We start from the raw sequence: 21,403 nt of genomic DNA, 5'->3' as shown, positions 1-21,403 counted from the left end.
TTGTGCAAATGACAAACTGTTCTGTACACACGTTACAAAAGATATGCACTTAGGTTGCATAAATCTGGAGGCATAATCTCTAATCTCTAAGCCTTTTCCAAACACACACAACTTTCAAAAGTATATAGGTTTATGTATGATGCAGCTTTGTTGGACTTCAGCTCAAAATCCCAAAGTCTTTTAGGCAATATTGTTAAACTTTCTTTCCTCCCAATTTAAAAACAAATAATAGTAACTCGGTACCGTGTTTAAACAATAGCAGGTATTAGTTTACTTACCTGTAGGTGGCAACATTAACAAGTCTACATCTATCGGTCAAGTAAAATTGCCCTTTGTTGTGGAGAAACCAGTCTGCTAAAGCTTGGTCTATACTTCTGCCGAGGATCGAAGCAGAGCCTCATGCTTGTGTGTAGGTGTGTCTGTGTTTCTGCAATTACACCTCCACAACGCAAGATGGCAGTGGGATTTTATTATGCCACTGTGTTAAGTTTCTTTGTGTACTTCATGGTGGAGTTGGAGCTAATAAATGTTGAACAACAGTTATTTTTACTTAAATTAGTGAAATGCAGGAAAGACAGAAGAATTTGGAGGTGATGGTGTGTACGACCATAGATCTGATTGAGACAGGCGAGATGGTGAGTTTTCTGTGCTTTTCCAGCCACTGAGAGACATGTATGAACTGACAAAGTGAGCCAGTCACAGTTGTTGTGGTCTGTGTTGCCACGATGTATAGTTACATTTCTAGGGAGTTGCACACTATGCAGTACCTACACTGTACCAACAACATTGTTCCAGTGCAAAAGTATAAGTTGGCCTTGAGTGAATAAGCAGATCTGTGAATTTGTGTGAGTTGGTGAGCCAGGTTTATGTGGTGTCTAATTTGCAAAAGCAAATCTGTTTTGAAGAAAACATAATGTTAACTAGGTATGTTCTTAACAACTAGTTTCCCTGTTGACTAAACAGAAATTCAAATTTAGACTGGTCAACTGTCTAAAAGCTAAGAAAATGTTCCGAAATCTGTCAAAATTGAACCCAGTGCATAAAGATAACACAGCTCATCACTGATGTATCATTGATGATCTGCGTTATCTTTCCAGACTGAACAGGATCACAGTGTCTGTGGGCAAATGATGTCATATTGGTTAGCTGAGGGTAGCTAATATTAGCAGTGCTAGCACCAGCAGCCCTCTTTCCTTGCAGGTTAATGTCTACATGCCTGTGCTGAATGTGGTTACACATTGTTCTGGTAGAGGTGTTATACACCAGTTCATTCTGACCTTACTTTAATTTTCCAACCACCATATCAATGTCATTGTTTAGTTGAATAATCACACACATCCCTAATGCTGACTAGATTAGTAACATAATGATATGTTATTAATTAATATGATCAGTTGTCAAGTCACACAGAGCCTCATAGCTCAGACAACAAATATAATATGTCAGGACAAGCCAAGTCAGTGATAACACTCTCATGAAATCATAATAATAACATAACTGTATGTCAGCATAGAACCCTTTCATCATGTCCATCATCAACCCTCTTACCAGTGCTACACCAGACCAACATCTGGTATTATTATGTAAACAACTTAACTTCTGTAAAAAAAAAAAAAGGACTGCCCATTCCTGCCCAGTCTGCACAGACAGAACAGATACAAATAATGTCACGCACACACTTTTCCAAGAAATAAAGCTGCAGAGCTACAGTATGTTATCATTGTTATGTCACATTTTCTAAGTCTGTGTCATGTTATCAACACACAGAGGGAGGTTTCTGTATTAGCTAGCTCCCTTTTAATAACAGTGGGATTTAAATGTATTGAGCCAGTACCAAGAATTCTTTATATGAAAGTTTTTGTCTTACCTAACACTGTACCAGAAAATGGCACTGAACAAGCTGTCAGGACTTAAGCAGTCACTGGCAGACCAAATTCAGGAGATCAGGCTTTTAAATATGAAGCTTTCTTCAGTTTTCACTGTAAATGCTATACAGTATCATTTGTACTGTACATTAGTCTTGGCCAGTGTTTTTGAATTACAATACTGTTTGAAGCATAGCAGACGTGTGAACAGAGTGGTGCAGAATGAAATGAAAGTCCTCATCAAGCGCAAAGCTGTGCTCATCGCTCATCATTCTCACGTTCAGTCTGCTCAGATGCAGTCTTTAGCTCCAGGGGGGAAAAAACTCCACTAAATTCACTGTTTCTTCCTCAATCAGCCATGAAAGTATGTGGCCTCTTTATGATATAATGTTATTTCTGTAATATGCATAATTTAACTTAAGCATACTACACTTACTAATTGTGCATGAATAAAGCAAAACATTTCTCAGTCATGAATTAAATAATTCAGCAGTCTACCAGTCACACCAAAGGAGAAAAGAACGCTGAAAAAATAAATGAAGAAATTATATCTGTCTGTTTGCCTGAATTAATGCAATAGTGCATTTAGAAAAAAGGCAATTATGGAAAAAATACACAAGGGTGTTCATGTCAAGAAATTCAACAAGATTAAATGTTAAACATTTAATGGGAATACATTTTATAATTCATGAACAGTAATATGTAACCAGTGTAACAGCAACGCACACTGCACCTGCAACCACAACATCAGGAGATGCATGTATATTTTTAAATGCAGTATTTGTGGCATTGCACATTTTTCTTTTCTACTGACAAGTTTTTGTTAACACATCACATACTTCTCCATTCAGAGCCTCTGTGAAGAAGTTTTGCTCTCAGAGATAAAGTACATAGAGAACCTGACACAGTTACCCAGCACAGGACGTGTTTTACCCAAATTTGCTTGTGTTGCAAGTATGGGTCTCAAGACAGCATTACTGTAAGATTAAACTTTGAAATGTTTTACATACATGAAGCTGGTGTGACACTGTATTGTTGGCCTACCCACCAGAATTAGCTTTTTCAAACTGAAACACTTTTTTTTGTTATTTTAATCACAAATTTTACACATTTTACAAACATGTAACAATTAGTTAATTTATCTGGACAACATCCATTGAATTACATGTGCTTTTCCCCATGCATGAGAAAATTCACAGTTTATGGGTATGAGTATATGGTACTTGGAAATTGCAAATTCTGCTGTATGGGGAAATATGTGTAGTCAGTTGATTTTGTATGGAACTGCATGATGACTGAAGGGAGTGCTCAGAGCATAAAACTGCAATTATGATTTTAGCTAATTACACAACTTATTGTTCCTGCTTATTTCTGCATGATTATATATTTAGGAATGCAAAAGCTCCATTAGGTGTATCGAAAATGATTTCAGCTGAGTTTTGCATTTGTTCAACAACTTTATTTTATTTTTACCCTGCAAGGCTGAGTGCAGCAGCTACCTTTGGTCAGTGTGTATCAGGTGAAGCTTCAAGGGGTGGCTGCCCTGAAAACAACTGCTAATGTGAGACGATTAGGTTGTTTGATCTGTGACAGGTATTAAATTATACAGCTATATAGTAAATGGATTATATGTGATTAAAAACCAGCTGTTATGCAGGGTGGTTGTAGCATTATGGCAGCTTTTGATGGACTAAATAAACTAAATTTGATTTAAGTAGAGTACGTGGACAAATTGACTCTATTATGAAATGAAATTAATGCAAAACCTGATATTATGACAACAAATTATTGAATTTTGTAACATAAATGAATTTTTTAATTGAACTAAAACCCTCATTTGCTCAGTTTTCAGTTATTTGATAAAATGTAACACTAAAATGTAATACTTTTGTTCAGCTTTAATTTTCCAACCAAATATCCTAACGCCAAAAGGAACAAACAGAGAAAGATGAAAACGATAGCAGCAACTCACCCGGTCTTTTGTCGTTTCGACCCTTTCGACCCCCGCATAGTCGTACTTTGGAGATCAGGACCAGGATCTGTTTCTGGCACAAGGACTTGTTGCTCTTAGGACAGGGCTTGCGCTTGTTGGCTACCGGTCGGTTGGCTTGATCGTCCTTGACCGCCCGTTTCTGTCTAATGAGAGAGCTGGCGAGAGCTGCCATCTTCCCCCCCTCTCACCTTTGGGAGGGGGGTACCGTCCTTCGTAGTACCCCCTTTTGCTGGTCTGGCTTTTGCTTCTCCTCAAAAAAAACTAGAGTAGGACGAGCGTGTTAGAGAAACCCCCACAGGGGAGATCGGGCGTCTAAGTGGGTTAACAGGGAAGAGTTTAGTTTGAGGATTCCCTTGGAGAGGGAAGAACTGGAAGAGATGCAGGTTCACCTGCAGTCCAATGTAAAGCCTTCACTCTGACCGAAAAATAAAAATCTGACACTGACAGAGCACACGGAAAAAGTGCCACAGTCACATTTTCAGTTTTTAGAAGAACAGAAAGACTAATGTTAGAATGACTGACTTTTAAAAAGAGGAAGATGGAGCTGTTTCTACCCCTCTTCCCCACTCATCTTTCACATCAAAATGTGCCCCAATAGCCAAGTTCAAAATGTTATATTGCAAAATAACTAACCTACTTTAAATAGACAATACCAAAGAGGAGGAGCTCAAATGATTTTACATATAAAAACACTTTTACTGAAGAAAAGTGAAATCATTTTGAATGCTAAAAAGCTTGTAAAACCGCAAGAGAAATCAAACTGTTTGTCACCATTTGTGCAGTCCATGGAGGTCCAACTTTGCCTCCCATTTAAACGTGGCAGCATGGAATAATGAGCTGAGAGTCCAGGCGGTAATCCAGCAGACTTAAATCCAGAGGTAGAACAGCAGGCGGGACATTGGCGGTCTTTGTGGGAAGGAAGCCGGGAGCGGAGCGGAGACATGGACACAGACAGACAGAGATTCCTCTTCTGCCTCCGATGGCACGCTCCTTTCCCACAGTCCTCGCTGAACCCCCTCCTCCCCCTCCCCCTCCTCCTACCCCTCCACCACCTCCTCCTCCTCCTCCTCCTCCTCTTCCTCCTCCCATCCAAAGTCAGCGAGTGGTTGTGAGAGTGGTGTGTGCGTGAATTCCAGCAGCCACCATCAGTAGAGGTGACATTCATGAGAGAGAGAGAGAGAGAGAGAGAGAGAGGGAGCAAAAAAGAGTGAGGGAGACAGGAGGGAGGGAGGTATAGAGGCTGTGATGTGTGAGAATGAGCTTGGTTATGGGAAATAGGAGGAAAATGTGGGAGAGGCGGGTAACAGCCACTTCACAGAGGCTACAGTTTTGTTATTTTACAGCAACATCCCACTCAAAAAAAAGAAGAAGCCTCAATCATTTTGACTGAAACAGAGAGACAGTGCCAGAGGGAGAGAGAAAGAGAGAGTGCTTAAGGTGCAGATTGTGACAGTTCTCTGTCTCCTCGAGGGAAACAGCATCACCCATGTGCTACCTTCCTGTCACATGCACCCATACACACACACACACACACACACACACACACATGCAGCACATCAGCATGTTTTGTAGTCTTCCCTGCTCTTAAATGTGTGTCTCTAGTCTGTATTCTCCTTCATCTCACTCCCTGACATCCTCTCATACAGTAGTAACCTCCACAGTCTCTCTGTGATCTGCTTCCTTCAGCTCTACATGTGAAATGGAAGGAGGGGAAAAGAAAAAAAAAAAAAACGTGACTTTGTTCCCTGAAACTGGCATTTAGTGTCTGACATAGCTGACTGCTGGCTTACGCTAACCCTGACAGAAACATGAGCTTGGACAGATTGAGTTAGACAGCTAACCCTGCCAACACACACACACACACACATACACACACACACATGCTCATATCACCCCTACTCTCCCCTCAGCTCCCCCTCCACCTGCAAAATGCCCATACAAAAACAACAAACACACATGTATTCTGGATTTGTGTACACGCAGTGCCCTCATTTGTTCTACTTCTATTTAGAGGGAGATTCAAGAGCTGACATGAGAGATTTTCCTCCAATAATTTGGGACAAAACAAACTTCCACAAGTACCAGTAGAGAGCACAAATCATGCTGACATACTTTTGCACGAAATAGTGGGTGCTGGTAAATGACAATGCCCTGCAGTCAAGCATTTTTTGATCTTGTTGAGTTGCAACAAAAACAAGGTTTATGCTTACCATTTTCATTCTGCAAAACAAAGACAGTCTAATTTAAGACTAACAGTGTGTGTGGAGGAATAGAACATGAGGCAGACCTGAAACATTTACATTTATTTCTATAAAATGAAATTAACAGAGCTCACTGATGGGTACATTAGCTTGATAAATCACAGCAATAATGTGAAATCCTCATCATTTTTCACCTTTAATCTGTAGTGCCACTGAGTGTAACAACACTATGAACATCTCTCGTCTGGCTGATCAGACTCAAACACAATGAATCAACTTATCTGAGAGCCAATCAGTCCAGTTTTATTTGGCAGGGCACCTCTTTTACAAAGCCAATTGCCAGTGAAACCAGCAGTGGAAGCAACTTGAAAATGCAAGGTCGATTCAAATCGTTTCTAACAATGCCGAGCAAGGTCACTGTCTGTCAGGGTTTGATTGACAGGTGACAGCGGATGTTTGGTCTCCATGGAGGGACGAGGGCACAGCGGGGGCGGAGGAGAGGGAACCACAGATGAGATAATGCACTTTGTATTGACGAGAAAACAGAAAAGAGGTTTTTTTTTTTCTCTTGCTAATGATTAATGCGTCCCCTCCACATGCTTGCTTTCTTTCTCTGGGTTAAGAATCAGTTTCCTAATGGACATCACATTAAACATGTTGCCAGAGGTTGTTCTACTTTTTGCTTTCTCCAGTCCCATGCCAAGTTACACCAAAGGAAAGCTAAGTGGGGATTCTTGGGAAATTACAGCCTCAAGGTCAAGAAATATTTCCATCAATATAATGAAACTTCCTGCCAAAAACTAAGTGGACTCATTAAGACTTAAACCATTTCATTTCTTACTTAGAGCAATCACCTGTATAAACACAGCCCAGTTAACAAATAAACACCCATTATGGCAAGACTCTATGTTACTCCCATTAGTTTTGTCCAATTTATTACCATATAAATTGCATTTTTTGTCTTGCTCAACAACAATTATGTGCACCTAGCTCACTTTTCAGCAAGGTTCTTAAACTCTCATTTAATCACATTTGGGATTTACTGTGCAAGCTACCTAGGGTCATTATTAACATCTCTTTGGTAAAGCAAAGGGGGAAAAAAACTACTGCATGAATCAAAATGAAAGTAAGAAAAAAAAAAAAATTCCAACTAAGCATTCTGGCACGTGTCCGTATATGAATTGTCATCATTTGAATAAGGCAACATCAGGGGATTAAATGCAGATGTTTTGCAGAAAACAATCCATGCCACAATCCCTGCATGCATATCAATTCACATGGAGGCAGAGGGTATTAACAGCATATCCTCTTTTAAAGTGCTTTATGTTGAAATGTTTCTCTCAGGATAACAAGTCTAGGCTTTAGTGTATTCCATGTTACCTAACAACGACTTTCATAATCTTTACTCGATGGGATGGAAAGTAACTAAATACATTTACTTAAATATTGTACTTAAGTATTTTGAAGTACTTGTACTTTACTTCTGTTTTTCCATTTCATGCTACTTCATACTGCTACTATTACATATTGTAATTTTACTCCATTACATTTATGTACCAGCTATAGTTACTAGATTTTTTTTTTCAGATTAAGATTTTAAACGTATATTCAAAATAATAATATATAGGCAAACATCTAATCAGAATTCACGTAGTTAATCTTTGTTTTTCATCTCTCCAATTTCATTAATTTCATTTTTGTGACCGTTTAGATGGACATTGACTCCCAGGACTAAGCTGTGTCATATTAAACATAATACCCCACCTGGTTGATATGACAATGCTGACATGTTTTCTAGCTCATAGCCCATAGCTGTGCCCAAAATGTTTCATTTATTATATCAACCAGATCTAACAGCTACAGTTATGCTATTAAATGTATACATAAAGCCTCTTTGTATATCATACGTTTATTATGTCCTGTGAACTTGCACTTGATTTCTCATTCTCAATAACAGGAAGTTTACCTCAGTGAACTGAAATTGGATTGCAAGAACTGAATTTGAATTATGAGAACTGAATTTATTGGAATTCAGTTCCACACAAATAAATTCAATATCAAATTATGTTATTCTGATTCAGTTTTCCAATGCAGTTATTCAAGATAAACAACTGAAATTCAAATTATGTGATTCAAATTCAGTTTAATGCAGTTATTCAAGTTGAGCAATTTATATTCAAAACAGAAATTCAGTTTCAAGTGACAAATATGTCTGCCCACACAAGCCTCTCAGATATGAGGATGTTCAGCTTTTGTCTGTTTTATATAATAATTAATTGAATATTAGTTGAAGCCCTAATGTAGCAGAATGGTTATGGTTATTCAGTTTTAACATACTCACTCACTACTCACTACTACTGTTGGCAGTTTGATTGCTGTAAGGTGTCTTCAGTATGTTATGTTAGTACAGTGATGTAGAGTGGCTATAATAGTCAAAGTTTAGACATGCAGTCATGTTTATGTAAACACGCTGATGCATACACAAGCACACACACAAAGCCAGAAAGAGTTAAGTACATCAAAACAATTGGCCTAGTTCTGTCTCTTTCTCCCTCCTCTTTTTATCACTCCCTCTCTCTCCTTCAATCCCCTCTCAGCTCATCACACTGTCCACAGATGACAGGAGGTATTCTTCGTTAATCCCCCTCCATTATGCGACCATGTGGAATCTGAGGCTTGCTTCTTGCATACAGAAATAATATTTCCAATGTCCATGACCCATGGGTGAGTTGCTCATTAGCTTTGAGCAGCACATACCATTCTCAGTTTCATTCTTTATTTAGCCGTGTTCAGATTGGTCTCTGGTAATTAGGTTTTAATCGTGAGAATTACTTGGTGTGCGAGACAGACGCAGATTCTGCTTTTTTCAGTATACAGTATCTCCTGAGTTTGATTTGCTGCGACTCAGGCTTCTTTACTACAATGCACAGCTGTAATGCCAGTTATGCTGAATGTTCTAAATGAATGCAGCACGTTTTGTGTTGTCCAGCTGTGTCGGGAAAGTAAATCAGAGACACTAATCTGTTAGCAGTATTTTACCCATTTTATAACACTTTTGTCATCACACTGAGGGTGTAGGTTTGGCTTTATCTTTGGTTGGAATATTTTCTGTCAGATGGCCAAAATATACAGTTGTGTAGGTGCACTTGCTCTTTTATTCTTCTTTTTTTGTTTTTTGTTTATTGAATATATATTTGCTCATATAAACTAGGCTGGTGTTCAGCTGGTGTTCTCTGACATTTTAATTGTTTAAACTATGCATACTGTCCGCTTCAGATTCACCTCCGTTCATCACCATCTGCACTACTGCTACTGTCAGGCTTCAGCTGGCGTTTTCCAGATCATAGTCAAGTATCCCAGTCTCAATCATACAATCATATCATAATAACCACTGTTTTGCAGGAAACTCACAAACCTACAATGCTAAAATTACTGTTGCCTTTGTAGGATTTTTTTGAAAGACAGTTGTTATGTTTCATTGTTACCATTGCACTGGACTAACACCCATTATAAAGATACTTTTTACTTACATACAAAATACGTACAAATGGCTGCAGCTAGCATGCTACAACAACCAAGAGGTACTAAACATTAAGAAAACAATAGACCCACCATTAGGGATACCACAGTATGGAAACTATAAAGACAAATAAAGACAATGCTGGTATTACCAATTACACTAGACATTTTACAAGAAAAGGCTGAATATGGTGTGTGTAGATTACACGTGTTACTTCCAGATGCTGCCACCTTCATCAGGCAAAGTTTGCAGACTGCTTCATTTATCATATTAGGTTCCCTTATGGCATTGGATTTAAAATATTGCCAAATAGATGTTTTTGCTTTGACACCAAACCGTCAGCATGTCTCGTCAGTCAGCTCTCCTCTCATCAGGAAAATAAACCCAACATTTCCATGTTCTATATGTAAGCAGGACATAGTCTTTTCTCATTGCCTGTATCTTCAACATTGCCTGAGGTAAAGTCTCAGAAAGTAAGTATGTAGGATTAAACGTGCCTTTTTCAGAGTTCATAAGGATTGCTTGATGAATGCAGATTTCAGGAGGCCTCTGTATTGGTGCTATTAAAGCCCGCTGTCATCCCGGCTGGTTCAACCATCACCACCATAAACCTCTTTCACTCTCTCCGGTGTGATCCTCTCCGCCACTGGCAGCTACTGCTGTGATCACTGATAGACCTGCTCATGTGGAGGAAGACAAGGGATACTTTATTCATTTTTATTTGACCCTTATCCTATCCTTGTCTAAACTTTTTTTCTCACCTGGACTTGGAAAACATCTTGTGGTTTATGAATAACTGTGCTCAGCACACTCTAAACTTCATCAAATAAAACAGAAGGGTCAAGGTTCCTATCAAAGAAACACCAGCTGGATGGAGGCTCTCAGCTGGGGTTTTTGAATTCAGTGTAAACCTGCCGCTAACCTTCCAAATACTTTCATCTATTTTGTTTAAAGTCACTGGCTGCATGTAGGAGGCAAGTTTAACTGAGAGTCAGATGTTTTAGTCTAATTAATGAAAGCCAGGATTTCTGCTGTTCAGCCTTTCAATCTCTTTTGCTCTGCTTCACATTCTTCATCCCCCATTTCTATAAAACTGAATGAAAACCGAAATAGGCCTATGTCAGATTAGGATGACCTTTCATGTCATGGATTAGGGGAGGAAATGAAATGTTTGGCTTCAAATAATGACTCCTGATTTATGAACTAATCTCGCTAGAATTGAATCTCATCATCCCTCCGAGAACATTCTCCGTAAACACAAACAGTGCAGAAATGTAGAAATCAAAGTGTGTTTACGTGTGTGTGTTCGGTGTGCACAAATGTATGGTAATACTGCAGTTTTTTTATTAAGATGTATTCATGCATATATGAAGAGGAGCCACAGAGAATCAAAGCTAAGCAGGAATGCAGGAACAAGATAGTTTTATGCCAGCAAAATGAGGTCACATAAGTGGGTTTTGAGATTGGCTATGTATTCAGTAAAAATATTGATTTTATGTTTCTGGTGGTCTCTCAAGTGTTCCATCAGTCTTTTTAGCATTTCACTACTTGACACTTACTGCAGAATAACTCATTCAGAATAACTCCCTTAGGATTCAGAACACATTATTGCATATCGTGCGTATGCTGGCAGTTATTTATACACTGATATAACATTATTTTGTTTTAGGGTGAAAGTCTGATGCAGAATTGCAGATAGGACGATGGAGGAGAGAAGTGGAAGGCAAAAGCTGGTATGTCCTTGGGGTTATCAGATTGGCACCTCCCATCACAGATGTTCTGCTGAATTAGAATCATAACACCTCTAGAAGGCTCAAAACGAACTTCTGGCACCAAAACCACCCCACCTGCTCTCAGCACTGAGCAGTTTCTGTGATTTTTACCATTATTTTACAAACGTATCTACCAATTTGGCAATCTCACAGATGCTTTCCCTGTGTGTCCAACTCAGTAAAGGTTATGTTATTCAGTGAGGGCAGCTTAGCTTTGCTTAGTTCCTGCTCAAGTCCTCTCACATGCAAGGACAGACATTCTCCACTTCTGAGGTGTTATACTCATTAGCGTAATATTAATGTTTTTTACATAAAGGCTTTCATGCATACATGCCAAATCCAGGACTAGATTCTGTGGCTTAGTGAGTCAGTGAAACAACAAACAGACAGACTGGGGAGCACAACAAACACCTCCTCTTACATGTAAGATCAGTCAGTAAAAGCAATTTGAAAGATTTTTTTCTTGAGGCCATTCACACACACAAATATTAACAGATTTGGCTGGAACAAATGTTTGTGCAAAATGCCTTTTTAGCCATGGTAGCAGCATGACTCTAGGTATGGTGGTCTACCACCTTGTGGGAGTTGTTGATTTCACCACCATTGTTGATTAAATTCTTTCTGATGTGATTCAGGCAGAAATCATGTTCATGGATTAGGTAACGTATTCACATATATTCACAATGTAATTTCTAATAAAATAGCCACAAGTAACATTAGTTAAACTAGACTACTATCAGTATCAACATAACTACACTACTCACAATAAGTTAGGGATATTGTGAGTGACTCAGTGGATGTCATACATACACTTCAGAGATTTTTGGGATAGGGAGGCAATTGTATTGGGGTGATAGACACACCTCATTTTGTGTTTCCCACATAATGGTCTCACTGTGTACAGTGTGCCTTACATATTGGGGCACTCATGTAAATAACAATATCCCTAACTTATTGTGAGTAGTGTATTAACATTAGCCAACACTTGTGATTGGCATCTTTCTGTAGTCATTGCTTGCCACACCATTATGTACCCTGGTTCTACCCCTCTTCTTGTCCTAGAATCTTCTTAGATTGTTTGTTTCACCTGTTTGATCACAAACAGCAATAAGTAATTGTGGCCCATCACAAATGTGTCTATGTAGTTTGTCTAGGTAGTTTGCCAACTTCTCCTCCTTTGTCTTGCTGATGCAGTATTTCATATTTACTGTGGGGTTTCCCCATAAAGGGGACGTGACACCACTGACAGGTGACCAAATGAAACACACATTGATCACACCTTGAAATACCTTGATTGAAAATTAGGGATTGCTCTAGGTTTGATGCAGGAAAGTTGCATATTATACTTTTAACCTTGTCTGATTCCTGAATGTTTCTTAGTCACTGTCACAGTAGTGTGGGTCCAGAAATACCAAATGGCTCTGTGAGATTTGGGCTGTCTGGCCTCAGTATGACACTATGATGATATACTTCATTGTATCTAAAAACGTTTAAGTATTATAAACTGCAAATGCATTGCAAGAGAGATGTGCATGCTAGTGGACAGTGCCACTGGAAGACGATGGGTTTGTGGATGATGCATCTCTGTGTGATTTCTCTGTTAAGAAGTACTTCTCTTAAGCTACAGTCGAACTAACCTACAGTATTTTATCACATTGTCTTACCCATTCCACAGTGTTACAGTTTTGCCTTTCTATGGGGCTGATTTCCACCCTTGATCTCTGTGTAGGATACATAGCTCCTCTGTGTTGTTGATACTGCTGCCAGCTTTCTGTTCATGGCCGCTATAGAGTCTACTTCCAGCTGTCTTTGTCCTCTGTCACATGTATCAGGTGCTCCCAGCAGCCGTTGAACAAATCCACTTAAAGCCTTCCATGCTCATGTAATTATTTCTAGCGCTACTTTTGAAGTCCCTTGGGTGGAGTTAGAGGAAAGTGAGTGTAGGTGCAGGTATGTTATTATTTAGTTTTTTACCTAATGTACCCAAGGTAATTTCACTAAGAGCAGTGCTCTCTTTTGCAGGAACATTCTGCTCACACCGACAGTTACACCCATTTAAATCCAGAGGCTGTCCTGTATAACCAGTCTGATCTGTTGGCCACTGAGCAGCTTCACTGGTACAGGTGGGGGTTCGCTTCGGGGCACCCCAGTGGGTGTATTATGAGAATAGCAAGCTCTGTTCTTTTCACTTTCACCAACTTAGGTCAATGACACTGATCAAACCAACACTATCTACGCTACTGGGCTACGTAAGTTAGCAATATTTGTTCGTCCGTCATGAGTACTCTTTAAAAGTGGCAGTAGTCAGTTTATATACTGTATTTTGTAAACACAGTAACAACAGTACTAAAGTAAGCTTTCATTTTTTTTCTTTTAATTAAATGTATATTGAGAGCTCTATATAAAAGCATTAGTGGTTGGGAGGCTTAGCGCAATGGGTATTTTTAGTCAGATTACAGTTGGAGACATAATGTGTTCACAGTGAGACAGCACATGCAGGATTGTTGTGTGGCAGCATGCTGTAAAGAGATTGAAAGCTCAAGAACTTCCATGAAACAAACATGACCTTTACAGATGTGGAGAGCTATGAGGGCAAGGCAATGAAAGGAGGACTATAAAACTAAGAAAACAAGTGTGGTTGACCTTTTAAAGGACAAGATAATCTTCTGGTGAATGAATGGCATAAACGGTTTATTAAATTAGGCTGGCAGCACCACAGTTCTCAGGTGTCTAAATAAACACAATATTTAATTATTTTTGTGGCAAAGTGCTTTATGTGGAATAATAATTTAAGATTTAAACAGATCCACTTAACCAAGGATTGAAGCATACTTTTTCTTTGCATTCTCCGGCTTTAGACATGTCAAAACGTCCAAGTCCAAGGAAGAGAGGTATTACCTTGTTTTTGTGATGCAGGGTTTCTGCACAATACTCAAAATCTGCAACAGACACCAATGCTTTTGGGTGCGGCAGAAGCAGCTGTAAGTATATAGACGTTTAATTATTTTCCATGTAAATTTAATGGGAAATATACCATGATGATTTTTCTCTTACAAAAGAAAATCTTGGGATTACAAAGTATGTTTGTTTTGGTCAGAAATAGAGTTGTAAAGTAGGAGGAGCTTTTTCAGGCACCTAGTTTCTTCATAGACAATGTTCGGTGAGTTGGATTGTAGCTCATCTATGACTAGAATGAAACTCTCCTAACATCATATCATATAAGTATTCCACAGTGGGTGGAAGCTAAACATTTTCCTATTGAAAAAAATAGAATCTGCAGTTTGAAGTGGGAATAATCAGTATTTTTATGGTAATAGTATCAAACGACCTCTCAGCTTTTTCGAGCTTCAGCTCATTGTTTAGCAGTGTGGCCCACAACTTTACTGTTTTGGTTCACTCTCACCACTCTCATAATGTTGTTTTCAGCCACAGCAGGCAGCTGTGTCCTCAAAGGACTGGTGATATCATTAAAGGGCTAGAAGCAGAGACATCTGTTTCTCTTCACCTTTTGCAGGTCATCAATGGAGAGGTCAGTACAATTAAAACCACCTCTTAATTGCACCTCTTGGTGAATCTCAAAGACTCCTCTGCAGCCTGGTAGATAGCTGAGCTGAGAGTTCCACATTTCACTGCTACCCTTCACAAGAGAGTACTCTTTGAAGTTGTAGAGCTCCGCTGCAAGACAGCCTTTGAACCAGTGGGAAACTGCAGTGGATTAATGGATATTGCAGTCAAGTCTCTTGCTGGGGGCTTGCTTGTGCTATTGTGGGCAGACCATGCAGATCTTTGTTATTATCAACTTACCACAAGTCGTGCCCTACATATGGCCCAGTCAGAGGCAATGCCACGGGCTGTTATGTTTGTCTTTCCAATGTAAAAAGGGTTATTATGACATGGCCTCGCTCAAGGCAGCTGTAAACAGGAAGCCATAGTCATTCATATTTTAGACTCCATGACAGTTTGTATTGCCGGAATCCATGTGGGCAATGCAGTTGTAGCAGGTACTATAACAGCCATTGTAAGTAAACAGCAGTTTAGAACTGGTTTACTACATGTCTTTTAGTTGAATTGATCACAGCCTTTGCACAGGAGACACAGTCTATCTCCTCTTTCTTCTTTCATCCAGGTTTGGTCGATTCATTCTGAACAATGACAATTGGGATGCATGAATGTTCAAACACAAATTGGCTGGCATATAATAATACTTGACCTGCTGTGATATGAAGAAGAGGACACATGCACTGTCACACACACACACACACACACACACACACACACACACACACACACACACACAGATTGAGACAGTGGTAAAAATAGTTTCCTGTTTGCTCTGTCAGATCCACCTAGCAGGTCACTGAACAAGCACTGTCCCACCTGTGATGCACAATTAAATGACATGCGACGGGAAACCTAATAAGTGCCACTACAAATCAGAAAAGCAAACCGTTGTCCCCTACTGAAATGTTAAGTGGCAAATCTCAGGGAGAACATTATGTTTGGTTGTATTGCTAAGGGTGTTTTCTTTTTCTTAAAGCTGCACAGTATGAGATTAGTTTGAAATATTTTTGATCACAGAATAAGTGCCAGGTTTTATTTAGTTCAAAATTTCTGTCATCTCTCACCGTCCATGCTCCGCTGTGAGTGCTGTGTTCAGAGATTTGCACTGCATGGGAGTAGTGTGGGTTAAGTTTAATTTAGTGGTCCGAGCAGGCTGTTTATCTCACGTGAGCCAACTTTTAAATCCGGCTTTAGGTGTATTGAGGTATAAGCCTGGGCCCAATTTGAACTTGCCTGTGTGTGTGTTAGGCAAGGGACCTGTGCCAATCCCTGCCGTGTTACTTAAGTCGAACGGAGGGAATACATTATGGATGAATCAGTCCTGGGTCTGCAGAGGAGCAGAGGTAAAGCCAAAAAAGGCTAAGGAAAAGAAACTATAATATGTTAAATTAAACAAGCGACTGATTATTGTTTTTGAACTCACATGCTATTTTTTATCTTATGTAAGAAAATTTGTTAAAGAAGGGGATCATGAAATTCTACCTTTTACCTCATAGAGGGCAAGAGTTTATCCCAGCATGCATTAGACAGGCTGGCTGTTTATCACAGAGCTTACACAGATTAACACGATCACAGTCACATTCTCACCTCGGAGGATACAGCACCTTCATGCTGTGAGGCAACAGAGCAAGTCACTGACCCACCATGACCAAATTCAAATTGTTTAAAATGCAGCTTAATTAACACCTGTGCTATGTAGCCTGCTGATGGCGGACATAGGGAGTGAATTTTTCCTCCAATTATGCTGAGTTTATCTCACATTATGTATGTAAATGTTAGGCTGAAATGGGACATTGGATATTTGAGATCATGTAGCAAACTAGTATATGGTGTCTAATACTCATGGCCCCAGTAATCAGCCCTTGGATTTGCATCCATGCCGCCACAGACTAGGTGCCTTTTAGCCAAAACTGCAGTTTAATCCACGGACTCTGTCCTCTCAATTCCCGTGGAGCACAGCCAAATCCTTGTTTACCCCTAACCCTCATCTGTCACCACATTAAGCCTGTCTCTCAACAGAAGCCCCGACATTGCCTGCAATTAAAATATTAATATGATACCTTTTACTCTCACCATTAGATACACAGAAATATCCCCACAGATGCTTCTCTCTCACACTGGCACAAGTGGATGTGTGGGAAGTGCATTCAGAGGGCAGATGTGCTCTTGTGCGCACGTGCACACACACACACCCATACACACAGGCAGACCAAACGGTTATTTATGTCAGCTATTCAGAGGAGATCAAGGTGTGGATGTGATCTTTTCTCATTGACACTTAAATGCACTGCGTGTAAATATGTAAATATCAGTCCTCCGTACTCTTGCATTTTGTAATTATTAAGATTTGATTTCAAGGTGAGCATCATTTACATGTCATGCAATCAGCAGGGTAATTTTCACACATAATATATTGAGGATTCGAAGAGGGGAATGGAAGAAATTCAAACAAGACTAAGTTTTGCTAGGTGCACTGTGTAAGTGTACTCAGACACAGCAGTCATTTAAGCTAAATATTAACACTAGCATGAGTTTCCACCAGAAAAGGTTACTGGCCCAGCAGTGGCTGTTACCAGGGACAGGTTGCTCACCAGATGTGCCACATTGATCTGAGGTTGGGCTAACGTTGTTGCCATTGCCATCAGCTCCAGTATTTGGCAACTTGAAAAAATGTTTTTTCACTTTTATATTTCCTCCTTGACATTATCCCTGATTGTCACAACAAAAGTGACTGTTTGCCTAGCCAGCTAGGGTTGCTAGGTAAGGTTAGCTCCTGATTGTTGACTGTCAGTCTTCGCATGAAGGTAAGGGACATTAATCTCAGACCTGCCGTTGTCCTGTAGTGCATTCACATTTTAACCATCAGATGTTGCTTGTGAGCTTTCCAACCATTGTATCTGTTCCAGTGGAGCCGCACAAATTCTTAGGCCCAGTGAGGGGGTGTCATCTTAGGCCCAGCTGCCACTTTGCTTGCATTGAACTGGTGGAATTCCCACATGTTAGTGTTGCTCACCTCTGCTAATCAACACTATACAGTACATATACTATATATGTGAATGTCATTAGGTTTCCAGGTTCATAAACAAAAGTATTGGACAAATCGAATTTCTGAATGTCTGTATGGAATTTGATGACAGTTCATTCAATAGTTGAGACATTTCAGCTCTGAATCCTCCAAAACCCTACTTAAATGGGTCTAATGTAGCTAATATTGACTCAGAAAAAATCAATGGACATATCCACTGATATGATAATGGCTAATGACTTAAACCCTCCTTAGGGATTTCTCCTCAGTGATTATTAGTCTTCATTTAGCCACTGCAGCACATGAAATATGCCGCATCAAAATTCTTGTAAAGTTAAAACTAATACCTTGAAACTAAAAGCAGTGGCGCAGAAAGCTATTTGTCGCTGCTCTCTGTGGAATTGAGACTTTTATTTGAGGAACAGAACATATTGTAGCTCTTGCTTTAAAGTTGAGCAGTAAAAATTTACATCCTAGTAATATGGGAGTTTAATAGCTCACTGAATCTACCTCTAAAGTAGACCTCATAAGCTTTTGGCAGTAAGCATTATAAATTGAGATGAATCTCAAGTCACAGATTGCTGCTAAGAGGAGCCATAAAAACCTGAAGACAGCAAGTCCAGTCTCGATTAAAACTGAGTGAATTGGTTTGTGTTTTACAAATAAGCAAAAACATCTAGTGCTCTCAGATATGTCCTCAGTTTTTTCTTTTCATAATCACTGTTTACTGTTTTTATTCTTCACACTTTGTTCTGTGTTGCTTTTATTGGGTCATATGGGAACAGTCTGGTCTGGGAGGGCTTCCTCGTCTAATTACTGCCCTTGTTTTCGGACTGCAGCCCATCTAGAGCGTCATGGCTTAAGGAATAATTTGTCACACCCCACTAGAAGTCTGTTTTTCTTCCCTCTCTAGCTTTCTGTCTCTTTCTTTTTCTCTCCATCTGTCTATGTGTCATCCACTCTGTGTGTGTCTCATTTTCGTACATGTTTGTGTTGTTGTAGTAACCTTTCAGTCAAGGATGCCACTAATTGAGAACTAATGAACATTTCAAATTCACCTCTTTGTTTATCTTTGATTCTTGGTACTCATAGTGCAAAGTCCTTGTCTGATCAGAAATTGCAGCAGTGCACACACATGAGATCTATATTTGCCCATTTCTGACTGTGCACTTTAGTCAACAATGTAGTGGGCAGAAAATGTTGTACCATAGACTGTGATGGTCTCCTGCTAGAGCTGCTCAAGTAGGAATAATACAGACAATGAAGCAGAAAGCAGGAAAGATTGGTGAAGAAGCAGGACAGAGTAGGAGAGATGACGCAAGCAGAGAGGAGGAGAGTGGAAGTCTGAGAAGAGCAAGAGAGTGAAAGTTGATAGAGAATGAAAAACTGATTACTTATTACCCCCTTGACTCTTAATCCAGTTTACAATAGTCGACTTCACCCAGGCAATTTTACTTCAAAGGTTTTGAGCCATGGCCAATTATGTTGCATCCAAGAGTTTCTTTTCGAACTGGAAAAAAAATGTAGTCAAAGAGAATACTAATTAATATCAAGTCAGAGCCAGAAAATAAATCTTTTAGCTAGCTAGTGAACCTGAATATGTGCCATTCACCATCAGCCTTGCAAAGAATGGGCAGATCAGACTGTTGAAAAATTCCCTGCACAGAATTGTCATTAACATTTTAAAGATTCATATTATTGCTGGGCTTTTGGAGCAAATTACAGATACTTACTGAAAATTCCATTTGACTGTTGAAGTGTTTAAATTTGCAAAACCATTATGGTCCTTTGACACAATGTTAATTTTAACATCTGATAATGATTTAATCTTAGCCTTTGATGAAAATGTAAATTAGTTTGGTCAATTTCATTTTTGACTAAAATCAACTAAATATATTTTAGTCTAGGGCTCATCAAAATATGAACTTTCAACCTCTTTTTTTTTTTTCCATTTTTGTCTTGTAACTTTAATGTCTTTGCATTTTCAGGCTACAGCTGTTGCCATCTTTGTTGCGCATAATTACCATGGTTATAGATTTGTAGAGGTTTGTAGAAAAGACATTGTTTACTTTTCCATACACAGTGTCCATGTCATGTGAAAGATCAAGAGGAAACTTTAGATGATTGACTACTGACATTAAAGGTTCTATTTGTAAGTTTGTGTTATTGCTACAAAAACTGACATATAGCACCTTTAATCCCGTTAATCATTTATCTGCCCAAAAGAAAAGAAGAAGACAGCTGAATATAATGTTTACATTATATCCAGCTTCTTTGTTTTCATTTGTTGTCCCAGCTGTTGCTGTTTGCCATTTCTTGTTTAACTGATTTTAGATGAATTTTAGGTGAAAAAAAAGCAATAATTTTTCATCATTATTTTTGTTGATGGAATTAACAGTGCTTTAACAGAACTGAGTCAATAAATAAATCCAGGCTGCAGAACAACATACATGTAGTAACAGTAACCAAACATCTCTACCAATACACACACAGTAATAATAAGAACACAACAGGAATTAAAAATTATAATATTCACTCATGCATATGAAATACAAAGGAGAAGAAAAATGTAGATCAACCATTGACTGACCGCTGTAATCTGCCCCTAAAGCCCCAACAGCTCCCTCTTTTTATTCTTCCCCCAGAAACTATTAATGCTCTCACTCTGTTAATGGAGATTAATGGATACGGGCAACAAACAGACATGGAAGAGCAAAAGAAAAACCATCATGAGTGTTGGTGGAGGGCGGGGGGGGTACGGCACCTCGTGAGTGGCTAGAAACAAGGGCGTACTGAAAGATGGATAGATTTCATTAGGTGGGGGAAAAGGAAACACTAAGTTCTGAGGTGAAAAACACCTTCATATAAAAAGGCCCTCCCCCCTTAGAGCAAAGTGTTCTTCCTGTAATTACAGTTTATTGTTCCTTCCTCTCAGTGTTAGAGGGTGACTGTCACGTGGCAGCGTGTAGCAAAGTATAGAACAGAATAACAAAAAGCCTCTTAAGTCAACATGAAATTAGGGGAAAAGAACAGAAGTAGCCAAAAGGTAATGCATTTGCTGGAATTGTTGTATTCAGGGTTATCAAAAGCTGGTTGTATGAGGCTGTTAAAGCGTCTAAGACAGTGTCAAAGATGTCATACGAGGCTAACTAACTGCAAACAGGCTCTCCTCCAGGCTGGGCAACGTCAGGCTAGTGGAAACAGCATCTGAGTGACGAGGCCTGGGATGGTGTGCTCAGTGGACAGCTTTGGGGACACAGGAGAGGATGGGGCCACGCGCTTATATAACTTGAACTGTGGAAGATCGGGCCGTCCAAGCCTGAGTCCACACCACAGCCACAGGAGAAGAGAGACAGAAACAGAGACAGACAGTGTTTTGTGTGGGTGGGGGATGGGTGGTGGTAGTTGAGGGGGTACAGCAGAGAACATTCCAGGAAACTCAGAGGCATAATCTTCTTATCCGTGG

At 39.5% G+C, this 21,403-nt stretch overlaps 1 protein-coding gene across 1 annotated transcript in view; it reads right to left on the bottom strand.

Annotated features, from left to right (window-relative positions):
• fgf11b (fibroblast growth factor 11b) overlaps window positions 1-4,791 on the bottom strand; it is a 35,135-nt gene extending 30,344 nt beyond the window's left edge. The window contains exon 1 of the mRNA XM_018691343.2: window positions 3,838-4,791. Coding sequence (XP_018546859.1) covers window positions 3,838-4,030 — 193 coding nt within the window. The 5' untranslated portion in view covers window positions 4,031-4,791. The remainder of the gene's footprint in view (window positions 1-3,837) is intronic.
• Between the last annotated feature and the right edge of the window lie 16,612 nt (window positions 4,792-21,403).

The sequence above is a fragment of the Lates calcarifer genome, linkage group LG20, assembly GCF_001640805.2.
Source record: "Lates calcarifer isolate ASB-BC8 linkage group LG20, TLL_Latcal_v3, whole genome shotgun sequence".
Taxonomy (NCBI): Eukaryota; Metazoa; Chordata; class Actinopteri; family Centropomidae; genus Lates; species Lates calcarifer.
Note: the sequence above shows the minus strand (reverse complement) of the source record. Positions and strands in the feature narration are given on the sequence as shown.